The sequence below is a fragment of the Anarhichas minor genome, unplaced genomic scaffold (genome assembly GCF_050575085.1).
Source record: "Anarhichas minor isolate MPS153535 unplaced genomic scaffold, ASM5057508v1 ptg000004l, whole genome shotgun sequence".
Lineage (NCBI taxonomy): Eukaryota > Metazoa > Chordata > Actinopteri > Perciformes > Anarhichadidae > Anarhichas > Anarhichas minor.
Genome location: NW_027466450.1, coordinates 5,652,169 through 5,664,611, shown reverse-complemented (window position 1 = coordinate 5,664,611; position 12,443 = coordinate 5,652,169). Strand labels below are relative to the sequence as shown.

Genomic DNA, 12,443 nt, shown 5'->3' with positions numbered 1-12,443 from the left:
TCATTTGTGTGCAGTACGTGGCTCTTACTTTATCGTCGAGAGAATTAGAATTCAATGACAGAGTGCTTTCACACAATAAAATCAAAGAACATCATTAACCTTTTGTTTTTTAATCAGTGTGTTCATAAATAGCACACCTGTACACATCATCTTACACGGGGCACACTAAAGCAAATGTCACATTGCCAGTGTCCTGCTTCATTTTTTAATTCTAAGAAACATAAATCATACAGTATACAGTGCAAAACTGCCACGGTCAATGGAGTAAAAGCATATTAGTTGCAATCAACCTATGTACAAAAGGAAAAAGTATAAAACATGTCATTGTATTTTTTTTTACACATTTGCAACAGAATAACAAAAACATTCACGAGAAGAATCTTTAAGAACACATAGGACAAGTAAAGAACTGAGTGGATTTTGCTATGATCAGAAGGGAAAACCTGTTGGACCTGAGAGTCCTGTAGCACATCAGGCCACTATATGTGCTACTGAATGTAACCAATGCCGTTACATTTCTAAATAGAGGAATAAACTATTTTGCAGCATTTTTTTCTTATTCTTCCGAACAATCCAGGGAATCTAGGCATCTGAATAAAAACAAATCCCCCTTACTGGCCAATAGCTACCGGGCTGATGAAAGACCCTTCAGTGGCTCTATTTGCACACCAACGGTGTCCTTGTCTTAACACTATTAATACATCACCCCACCACCCGCTCATAGTGTGCAACTGTGATCACGAATCCACCACAACAAACCCACCTTCAAAACAAAATCATCAACTCTGTAACCACAGTCATACCCTCCACTTCCCAGATAGTTATGGACTTCAAGATGAATACCTGAAGCAGCTGCTTGAGCCTCTGTCAGAGAATCTTTGGTCTAGTGCAGGATTTTATTTTATTTTTTATTTTTTTTCTTCGCCGTCAATTCAGCGCTCCCAGTCCAGCTTGCAGCTCAGGTGGAGCTTCTCTGGTCATCTCGCACACTCAGCCTCACAGCTCCTGGTTGGAGTAGCGATATCCCATCGCTATCCAGAGGGTGTTTCAACCAGCACTGCCAACGCCGAACTTGGGCATTACTTATTCACAGACAGCAGTAGGTTAATCTGACAGAGAGAAGTAAAAAAAAAAAAAAATGATGAGTGCTCACCGTGACTTAGCGGGCACACGTTATCTTAACGTTTCTCAACCGAAGTTGCCCTCAGCAGTTTTTGGATGTTATCATTAAAACCATGTCAGGTGCCCTTGGGCTGTTACAATCAGACAGCACTGTACCTGCTCCATCGACGGACATGCAATGATTTGAAGGTCTTCTCCGCTGTATTCCTCCTGAAGCGAGGCGTGCAGTCTTTGGAATACCTGCTGGATGTTATTCTGTGGGAAAAGACATCCTATTACTGAGTGCTGGAGAGAAATTAATACTACATTTCCATTTGGCCTGTGTCCCCCTCACTATCTTGTTTCCATGTCAACCGCTGAATTTAGTTTCCCCTCTCATCCAGCTTCACCTGGCACGTTGATGAACAGTACACACAGGGATGTCTCTATTAGAGTTCAACCGCACATACTATTTAGAGCTAAAGGAACAAACGTGAAGCCAAATGTAAACTAAAAGGGTTCAGCCCGAGACTGTATGTCTGTCCCCCCCCCCAAATTGATTGACAGGTCTTTCGCTACAGTGAATAAATACAAGTCATGGACGGTTTGTGATGCTGCGAGAGGTTTGTTTACATGGTTATGTCTGCACACACCGCTGCACAACAGACCTACACTTTCAATACATCTACGAGGGGAGAAAAACACAAATGTACTTCTCAGTGACGCATGTCAATAACCTCTGATTATTTAAGAAAATTACTGATTTGATCTTTGAGTGCAAACACATGAGATTCCTGCTTTTTAAATACTGTATGAAAGAATTATTTGAGCTCTAACAAGGACTTGCAAAGAAACTGACGTATGGCAGCACATGCTACAACCTAGCGTTTCCACCACCCACCCGGACGGGCTTGAAAAGGATGAACTCCGTGTCTCTATTGGCGAGGTACAAGGACATGCTCTGTAAAGTGCTTGGCAGCTTGCTCTTCATCACACGGTAGGTAGTCATCACTATATCGTTGATCTTTGCTGAAAAGAGAAAAAAGGACAAGCAGTTAAAGGGAAAACATTGACATGCCCTCTAGCATGCGCTACACAGGTTTTGATGAATTACAGCACGATGCCCGTGGTGCTTCCTGAGACAACTCTTACCTGGCTGTGCCCAAGGTTGCTGAGACAGACTGTACGTGGGACCACCTTGGATAGCCATCGTTTTAAGAGCTGCAACCTGAGTGCAGTCAAAACAAAACATTACAATCTGAAAGGACTTAATTGGTACTGGTGTTACTAGAAGCCGTGCAGAGAAGCACAAGTGACTGAGATGGCAATTTGGTAAATTCAACTCGGTCTCGAATTCGACAAAGAGTAGTATTTACTTCATGAACAAATAACTGAGTGAGGTGGGTAGGAATAAAAGACTGGCAACTAATTATTGTAGCACAATTGCTGCATTGAAAGATTTCAGAACACAATGAAATATCAAAACACACACACACACACACACACACACACATATATACACTACCTAGCAATAGATTTAGATAGGTTAGATGAAAGACAGCCATTTTATCTTCAGTTGTCATTTAAGTACCAAGACCTTCAGCGATCAGTGAATGAGCAAATCATTTTTTTTTTTTTAAGTAAAAGGTTGGAAAAACAAAGGTCAGGATGAGCCATCGCTGCCTGAGGCAAAGTCTGCCTGCACGGTTACCTTGGTGAGAAACTCCTCAAGGTTCCCCACAAAGATCTGAGTCTGCTGCTGGATGAACTGCTCACAACTGAACTTCAGGTGCCGGTCCACATCCTTCTTAGAGTCAATGTAGTGCTCCTTTATCTCTGGTGTCCCCTGGGGGCCACATAGACGAAGGGTTTAGTACGATCAAGTGCCGTTTCTCTGAGACACGGTGCTTATCAAAGCACGTAAAGTGTACGGTAGGTTTAATAAAATAGGCAAAATAAAAACACTACCTCCAACAGGAATTCTAGTATGGCGTTGTGACTGTTAAGTCGGAAGAATTTGGGAACAGCCTTAGGGTTGAGGATTTTGAAGGCAGCATCTTCACACAAAGCAGAGATTAAATCTTGGCTGGTGTAGAAGTAGAGTGCCCTCTAGTGCTACAAATTAAATATGACCTTGACTGAGATGAGGGTAACAGGAGGAAAATCTGCCCTGTGAGCCATCGGTTAATGTACATTATGGTGTCGGATTACACTGTAATTTCCAGAGAAATTGTTGCCACCGGTGCATGAGATAGGCAGAAGTTGCTTAATGAGCATGCCAATGTAATGACTGGCTTTATGGAGCTGAACACCAATGTTCCCTCCACCTTTAATTATCTCACCTCGCGTTCTCCTCAGATCCAGTGAGATTTCCTTGATGGAGAAATCGGTGTGAAACGGGGCAATCTGTTCACGCACTATCAGCAGGTGCTTGATCAGGAAAAGTTGCCCGTCTATTTGCGTCTACGGAAAGTGATAGCACACGGTTAGATCCACACTGCAGGCTGCCAACACGAAAGGGCATCTGCTGACTATCCAAGCGACAGGGAACATAAAAAGCATAAGCTTAGAGACGATAAGGGAATATGTCTAATTGATAACTGCTGATTAACCGGAGCTGGAAAGGGATATAACTGTGACAAAAAAAAGGCAGCTGAAACCATTTATTGCTCAGCTAGCGACTAAAACATTGGAAAAAGACATCATCAACATGGGGTGGGAACACATCCTCTGAGATTGATGCTGCTGCTTTAATTTGAAGTGTTAGGTTGAAACGGGCCAGTTAGCACAGACAGACAGCAAATTTGAAGGTGAGAGAAGTCCATAAATAAAGGATGGTCTGCTGAACACTCTGTAGAGCATAATAAAGCACCCATTAAAATAAACTTTAAATGACATCCCAGCTGCTTTAGTTAGGGATCCAGTAGCAGGAAGGAATTTAAGTAACAGAGCACATTTTATCTTAGAGGGAACTGATCTTATTGTATGTCAAAAGAATGGCTCATCTCCAGCTATTCTTAAAATAATACAATTCTGAAAAGTTCAGTAGGAATATAAAACCATACTCTACTCCTAACCATATGTGCCAACCTTGTTTTTAAGGATGATATCTGAAGCTTTAAGCAGGGACTGGATGCAGGCCGATAAGGCTTCTTGAGATAAACCCTGGAAGACTGCTCTCTGGAAAAAGACCAAGTCACAGGAAGGAACACAGGAGTAAGAAATGCAAAGAAGAAAATACACTATATGTCACACATCCTGCCATATTTAAGGATAGGAGACTATACGTGAAATAAAAACTGGCCACTCACATCTATACATCTGTAGAGCTTGGACAGACAAACCAGCGTTCGTCTGACAGTAGGGTACCACATGCCGTGCAGATCAGCAGGAGAGATGGATGCCTGTAGGCGGGATGCGTCTACATTTCCTGGATTCATTGTACAAAGGAGGAAAAGAGCTATCAGGCAACGAATACACCACCAAAAGTTGTGTGTATGTGTGTGTAAAACAAAGCGAAACACGGACCAGCATTACTGCTTCTTCTACCATCAGGATCCTCAAGCTGAACATCAGAGAACATGGACTCTTGTGACATCCGCTTCATCTGCTCCTCCTTCAAGCTCTGAGCAATTCTCTATTGGCAAGAGTTAGAAGATACGACGTGTTAGCTTCTTCTTTTGCCATTTGCTTCAACAAAAGGCTAAATGAATAGAAGATAAAATACAACTCAAAAGGTATTTAATAACATGCGCAGATGTTCACAAGCCCGAAGAACAAGGCCTTGAATTTACATAATGAATTATGCTTTTCAAGGACCTGTAGATAGAAAGTGTTACGTGTTGGAAAGTGACTATTTTTCCTTTGCTTCAATAAGACATCTACAGGTTTCTAAAAGCTTTTCATGAAATACAATTAAACTTGCTACAAGAAACAAAAAGACTGAGGTTTGACAGGTCATAGGGTACGTGAGACACATTCAAGAGCTTTGAAACATTGGTCAAGACGCAGAGTCGTATTTAACGACATGTGCAGACATTGAACAGCGAGAAGACCTCGCAAAGCTTGAATTGACTTTAATTCAACTCAAAGTATTAAGATAAACTTTCGCTGGCCAGCTTCCCCTATTTTTGACATTTCAAAGACAAAACGATGAATCTAAAAATGGTCAATACATTAACAGGTAATGAAAATATGAATGAGTTGCAGCTGTAGTTACACTTTCTGCAAAGCCGAAATTTTTCTGAAGATGTTACAAAGAGAAAATGAGCTCACGAGACTCACCTCCATCATCTCTAGCTTCTCAGGATAGGCCAGATCCCCTGGAGCTGGGTTGTAGCCTGTGATATCGGTCTGGATGTAAATGTGAGTCCTGTAGACCAGCCTCTCCTGGACATCCTCCAGCATCTGCTTCACCACCGTATCAAAGGCCTCCAACTGAGTAGCTAAATGAAAGAGCTCAGAGGTCAGTTTACAGTTGAACCTGAATCAAAAATCACAATGCGGTCTCACGTCCCACTGGGTCTTAAGTATGAAGATGATAAGATAGTGTGTGGGGTGAAGGAGAAGGGGAACAAGCAAGGTGCTGTACCAGGAAGTCTGGACGTTTCAAAGGAACAACAACATCAGCCTACCAGCACCTCTAAAGCTCACTAAGGAACATTTGTTAATTGTATCTTGTTTAATCTGTAAAGTGTAAAATCTACAAATTCCTGTTTTCCTGGGGGTTATGCATCAGGCTATTTCTTGGGAGTAGTAACTTCCAGGACTCCGGTACATAACTCTTATAAAAAAAGCAATTTGGAGTTTTGGATTTCCACTTTGGATTTCGTACATGTTCTACATATTTTGTGATTCCGACCAAAAGTCGAGGGGTGTGCAAACTTTAAGGTACTACATCAGTCCCCAAACTCCAGCACAGCTGCATCTTAGTAACTCAACAGTTAAAACTCCATGTGACGAGTGAGGAGAACAACAGCTCTAACCTACCATTGTTATGGACGTGGTCTTCCAGCATCTCATTCTTGAGGATGCTGCAGAGCTCAGACAGGGTTTCCAGGTGGACGATGTGGATGATTAGAGGCCGGAGGACATCATACAGGGACAGACACAACTTCTCCAGCAGCTCGCTGTCAAAGATTAAACGCCATTTAATTGCTTTGTACATCTGAGAGCAGTCTAAAATTATACTTTCTGCTCAATTAAAGCTTTGACTTTCCTTCAAGTTAAGGAGTAAAGTAATGTCTAAAAATAATTGTGAAAACTGTTAAAAAAAACAGTTTCGCTTATTAAAAACCATGACTCTCTGTGTGTCCATTGATACTACAGAGGCGGGCGCTACTCACTCTAGTGTAGGTGTAGGTTTGGAGAAGAACTCGTTATACAGTTGGTGTTCGTCCTGGCAGACGTGGACCATAAAGGCACAGCCACTGCGTACCTGCACAAATACATCATAATGATCACCTGCTGCAGAGCCGACTGATACTTTGCTTTGGCTCCACTTCAAAACAAGCGAACACATTCGCCCACATAAATGATGCAGGCGGCCATTACAGCAGATGCATAACCTTTCAAGTTTCATTAAAAAGGAAAAATCTCGGACAGGTGGTGCCGCTGGTGTGACATTTGTTGTATGCAACTCTGACCTTTAAGTGTAGCATCCCCATCAAGCCAATTAGCGGAGTGTTTTTAAATGCCACAACAGCGACTAAATACGTCGTCTGTCTGGCTGCCAAAATGATTCCTGAAGTATCAAATTAGAATAAAAACTATTTTACCATGAATTAGTGGGCCCAACCTTCAGGCCAGTCACATGTTTAAACAGTAGAGGAATACACTGCTTTATAGATGAGTCGACAAACAACACTGCACAGTAATTCACTTGTGAACGCAACAAGAGTATAAGCGTTGGATGCATGCTGTGCACAACCTCATTCATCATGTGCACAGCTTTTGAGTCTGCACCCACACTACCCGAAAAATATCCCAGAGGGGCCATACTGTGCGTTCTCCATTAGCTCAAATGTCACCTTATTTCTAAAAAGGGCAGTTGTGCTTTAAACAAGTCGTGCCTCACCAGAGCACAGTGGTCTTTGCTGTTCTGGTTGGTCAGGTCGGTAATGGTGGATGTAATGCTGGGACTGAGGAGCAGCTCTCTCTGGTCAAGGTAGCACTGATGGATTTCGTCGAGCAGCTGATGGTATCTGCTCACATTAATATGAGGAGGAATGAGTTCATTTAGCACAGGGGACAAAACACAACAGGAATGCTGCTACTTTAATCTGGAGACGTGCCAACACTCACTCAGGAATCTTCTCTGCTCGCTGTTCTATCTGTTCAATCAGTGACTGAAAAAAAGGCAAAATATCAATAAAAAAATGCCTTACATCACAGAAAATGGTCCATGGATAAAGTCAGTGTACTCACTCTAACTTTAGGTGCAGCTGCTCTATACTTAACGTAGTACAGTGTAAAGGCATTGTCTGCGTTGGTCAAGCCCATTGGATCCTGGGGGAGACAAAACAATTAAATGCATTATTGATATTGGACCAGACACACATGCTGTTCAGTGCGATTGCCTCCTTTCCACCATTGTTGGCCTCGGAGGAGGACATGTGGCTCTTCCTTACCCTTTTCGTCAACTGGCTTGTGAGATGCTGCATCGTGTTAACGATGTGGATCTTCATGAAGTGCATCGCTTTAGAAAGACATTGTTTGAACTTGGCCAAATAAACTGGATAGTCCTTGAAATTGGGCTGCAATTAACAGAGATTAGCCAAGTGTTAAGGCAGCGTTAATCGTGATCACATATGATATATTGCAAAGCATAAATAATACGGCTTCATCAGTTCAACATTATATTGCCATCGTCTTCGTTTAAACTATAAATATGCATAAATTACACAAAAGGCATTAAATCATCTAGTGTTTAATTATGCTATCGCTGGTGATAAAATGAGATTTGCGGGCTACTTACATTTGAAGAAACGTATTCAATGCAGTCATCCAATTTTGACAGCATTGGTATAAAGCCTTCACTATTTACAGACAAGGTTGGCGAGTTCAGTTTCTGCAAAGACAAAGCTCGGTTCAGAGTAATTCCAAACATAAACAATTATAGTATTCCAGATTTATAATCAAAACATTTCTATTTTCATTTGGCAGTTACCACTGCCAGAAATGTCTCCTTTCTATGTGAAACGAAGCCAAAGTCAACTCGTTAAAAAACGGATTTTACTTTGATGTTTGAAAGTTTTAGGAGATGAAACAATATTTGACGAGTACATTTTATTAAACTTTTTAGAAATAATTACGTAGGAAATGTAGCTGACGTTCAAATCCTTCAGAACAATGTTTTTAATAATTGATGATCTTAAGGTTTAGGTTAATATCTAATCAGCAATCAACTTGTACATCATCTACAATACATAGATTTAGCCATCAAGGTGTAGATAACCGAAAAAAACCTACTGTGTTTATGTTTTCTAACTCATTAAAATATGACAGTTTCTGCTGTATGTTCTCTGCCAGGTCAACAAGCTCCGACTGCAGAGAGAGAGAGAGAGAGCGAGAGCGAGAGAGAGAGAGAGAGAGAGCACAGCTGACATAACACAACATGACAGTTTAATTTCAGTTCACCTTCAATTCAGCTCAAGTTCCTCGAAAGGTCCAATCTATTTATGAACATGAGCAGCATCTTTCAGCGTGAAAACAATAATGAAACAACAGTGCCAATAAGATATGAAATATGTCACAGAAGGAATGAGCAGCGCAGCAGATTTCTTTTTAACCTGCTGAATGCCTGCTAGCAATTCAGACACGCTTGTATTTATGTCACACTGTTCTGAACTAGATAGTGGAGTTTACAGTCATCTCTGGTGACTCCTTCTGGTGTTACCACAGGTACTTTTACACAATTACACAGCTAATCCTGTAGTTCCTGGGTTTTGGAGTGAGGTTCATGTTTGCCAATATTTAGTACTTAAGCCTTTCCTGGATTATAGGAAAAATACATTCAGTGACATTACAATTCAAACATATTCTGTTGATTATGTCTCAGCCTCAGATCCTTATGTGGCCGGGGTTAACAGATGGATAGAACAGAGTGCAGCTTACCTGCTCTTTTAAGAGCTGTTCGCAGGCCTCGTGTAAGGTGCCGGTCTTATTGGACACAAACAGATACTGTTTCTGGAGGGAGTCCAGGTGCTCCAGAGCGGTACTGACATCGGTCAGGATAGCGTCGCATTGTTCCTGGTAGCAGTTTAGATCATCTCTGGTTTTCCTAAAGGGAAAGCAGAAATATCATCCGTGTGCTAAAGAGAAGATGATGCAGTGAAGCTATACCTACAGGTTTGCAGGTTTGTTTTAACGCTGAGCAGACAACTTGACTGTTCCTGCTGTACTTCTGACCACTTATTGGGGTGTGACCAGAAGTACAGCAGAAACGTTTTAGCCCATATAGAGCAGCATAGCAGCAGATTTCAGCCTTGCTTTTTGTAGTTTTAATCATACTCCGTAGAATACACAGTCTGAGGATTTGCCACAACTGTGGCAACTTGAATCTTCTTCGTCTGCCAATGATTAGTTACTTGGTGTATGTCTGTGCATGCTTGTGTCTGTGGTTAATAACTAGCTAGCCTGGTAAATCAGACTAAAATGCTATTTCCTCTTATTCAATGTATTTGAATCTGAGATTTGGGCAGTGATCAGGGGTCTGGAACCAGGCTAGTTTATGATGGGTTTGGGGTGTGTGATGACGAAATAGTCCTTTAATGTAAAGCACATTAAGTGTACTTGTCATGATATATGTATATCAACTGTAATAACACTGCTTTACCTTGTCAAAGTGGTTTGTTTCTGATTAACCCTTTCAAAAAGCTTACTCTAAGCCTCCCCTAAACAAGCATATGGCCAAAACAATCCCGTACAGTGGGGTAAAGCACTTAAACATGTATGCACCTGTATTTTGAGCTCTCATCCTGGTCCATGTTTGCCTGCAACTTGGCAAACCAGGCAAAAAACTGCAACACAAGTTGGCACCGTATTAAAACCATGCAGCTTAGTGTAGCTTATTGTGATACAGCACGTCTAACTGGCTCCAGCACTGTTTACTGTGGGCAAAGACAAGTCACCTGCTGTGCGGTTTCTATCCGCTCGTTGCCCATATCGAGCATCTGGAAACCCTTGAGTAGGACGTCCTCTGTTGACGCGGGCACCGTCGCTATGAAGGGAGACTGCAAGGACCGCGACGACAGGCTGCACAAGTCCTCGATGGGCAACTGCAAAACAAAGCGGGGCTCTTTAACTCTGACGAGGCTTGACGTCGCGAAGAACAAGCGCAAGCTTGCTAGTTAGCCTACAAGCTAACATTCCGTGACATGTAAACGTCAATGTTCGGTTTAATTGAGTTCACACAGAGGCACGTTTAGGTTAGCTAGTATCGCTGACGTTAGGAAAGTAAGTTAGCAACCCTGTTAGCATGCTAGCTGGCTCCCGGGGAGTCACAGCTCACCTCTGACGGGACAGAGAGCGTCTCAGCTGCGGCTCGGATCTCCAGGACAGCGTCCATTTGTTTCTCCGTGAGGGGAGCCATGGCATCGGTGCGGCGATCCCAAAACGACAGTTTCTCCCGGGTTTCTTTATCTGTTAGGTCCAGGAGGGACTGATCTGTGGACGCCATCGTCACTTTGTACAGCTCCAACGTCAGCAGCAAAAACGCGCAGGTACTTCCTGTTCCGGGATTGTGGGCGGGGCTTGGGGGAGTGGCTGTCTGATGCAGTTAGTGAAGTTCAAAAATAGTTCAATCTACTAAAGTGTGTATTTGATTTGAATACTTTTTATATTGATCTTTGCTAACAACATAAACTACATGTGTGTGTGTTAAGTGTTTATTATAATTATGTTGTGTCCATCTTCAATTTGATGTATAACATGCTTGGTATTCATGCTATTTATAGTTTAGTTATTTTTTTATTTCCAGCTCTCACCTGGATGAGACTGAATGTTGCATCATTCCTTCTTTTCTTTTTTTGCACCAAGGACCAGGAAAACACAATCATGTTCCTCTATGTGCTGCACGGATGGATGACAATACAGTCTCTGTTCTCGCTTATCTTATCTTATCTTATCCTATCTTATCTTATTTTATATGAGGCCCAGTATATTGTTATTACAAAGCTAACATCACAAGACAAATAGACCGACATGGTAGATGTCATTTCTGGGTGTGACAGATATGGCATCTAGCAGCACAATCATCTGTCACAGAAAATACAAATCCTGCAGGTGGAGCCTCAGGGCACACTTTTTGTATTTCAAAATTAGATTTCCAATTCTTGTTCATCATGTCTGCAAACTGCTTTCTTTTCCCTGAATGCACATTCAGAGTAAAGCCCTTAATGACGCTTTGCCTATTGTAAGTCACACAAAGACAAGTTGTGTTATCATCCAAAAAATACAGAACCGTAACTTAGCCTCAACTCTACAATGCCTTTGTTTAGAACAAAAATTGTGTTTTTTGTTTAGATGTGTTCTAGGTCTTTTTTATTTCATAATGTAAAAGCAGACAATGGACGAATATGTTAACAGTACATTTATTTTGTGTTTTGTTTGTTTTAAAATACTGTCAGTGATAAAAATCATTGCAAACACCCCTCAATCAACGGTCCATTGTCTTGAGAATTTGTTTTAGATTTAACTTATAATATGCTCGGTATATAATAAAATGATACAAAACAAAAATGTGATTTCGTTTTTTACAGTGATCCTGTTATCATATTACTTTTTTAATCAACAAGATTAAATATCAACTTATGCACACCAACATGTTATTACTTGATTATGATAAAATGTTTTTGTTTGAATCTTTTTTACAAAATCTTTTCTTTATGTCACTGTCACATTGTATGTTTGTTGTTTAAATAATAGTGAATATAAAAATATCCACCTAAAGCTTAACTTAGAGCTAAACTTGTAGTCAAAACCAGACCCATGTAGTGATCTATTGTGATTACACAAACAACTTTCAGTATTTCTTCACAAAGAAAAGTGTATACATCTCAAAATCCTGGTGGCATGTCGTGGAGGAGGTAGTGTTCACGTATTACAGCTTCATCTGCAGGGTGTCTCATAAGGAGGTCACACAGAGTTCAGAATTTTTATTTTTTCCTCCTGTCTACTTTAGTTGAAAGGGGATGCTGCAGAATTCAAGCCATGTTACTCCAGAACAAAAAGAGATGTCAGAGCAAATCTTGTCAAAAGTTATATTTTAGCTCAGTGTGGGTCAGTATAGGTCAGACACTTTCCTCTAGTGATGTTGTTTTCTCTTCACTGTGGTGTTGTGA

The 12,443-nt window shown here is 41.2% G+C and overlaps 1 protein-coding gene across 1 annotated transcript; it reads right to left on the bottom strand.

The window, feature by feature from the left end:
- Window positions 1-94: 94 nt before the first annotated feature.
- On the bottom strand, window positions 95-10,814 carry cog3 (component of oligomeric golgi complex 3). Its single transcript, XM_076107130.1, has 23 exons — window positions 10,613-10,814; window positions 10,233-10,379; window positions 10,060-10,121; window positions 9,217-9,382; window positions 8,572-8,646; window positions 8,078-8,170; window positions 7,731-7,856; window positions 7,528-7,608; window positions 7,405-7,448; window positions 7,178-7,304; window positions 6,447-6,538; window positions 6,091-6,230; window positions 5,386-5,546; window positions 4,630-4,738; window positions 4,413-4,531; window positions 4,192-4,281; window positions 3,444-3,564; window positions 3,070-3,158; window positions 2,813-2,947; window positions 2,254-2,329; window positions 2,003-2,130; window positions 1,279-1,377; window positions 95-1,109 (listed from the first exon to the last, which is right to left on the bottom strand). The coding sequence occupies exons 1-23, from the start codon at window positions 10,778-10,780 to the stop codon at window positions 1,080-1,082; spliced, it is 2,478 nt and encodes an 825-aa protein (XP_075963245.1). The 5' UTR covers window positions 10,781-10,814; the 3' UTR covers window positions 95-1,079.
- Between the last annotated feature and the right edge of the window lie 1,629 nt (window positions 10,815-12,443).

What these genes read in the sequence shown, in the direction of transcription:
- cog3 (XM_076107130.1), bottom strand. Translation starts at nt 10,780, where the DNA reads ATGGCGTCCACAGATCAGTCCCTCCTGGACCTAACAGATAAAGAAACC. An exon ending in GGATAGAAACCGCACAGCAG is followed by an intron (nt 10,122 to 10,232) that starts GTGACTTGTCTT and finishes CTTGTGTTGCAG; the next exon opens with TTTTTTGCCTGGTTTGCCAA. An exon ending in AGTTAGAAAACATAAACACA is followed by an intron (nt 8,171 to 8,571) that starts GTAGGTTTTTTT and finishes TTGTCTTTGCAG; the next exon opens with AAACTGAACTCGCCAACCTT.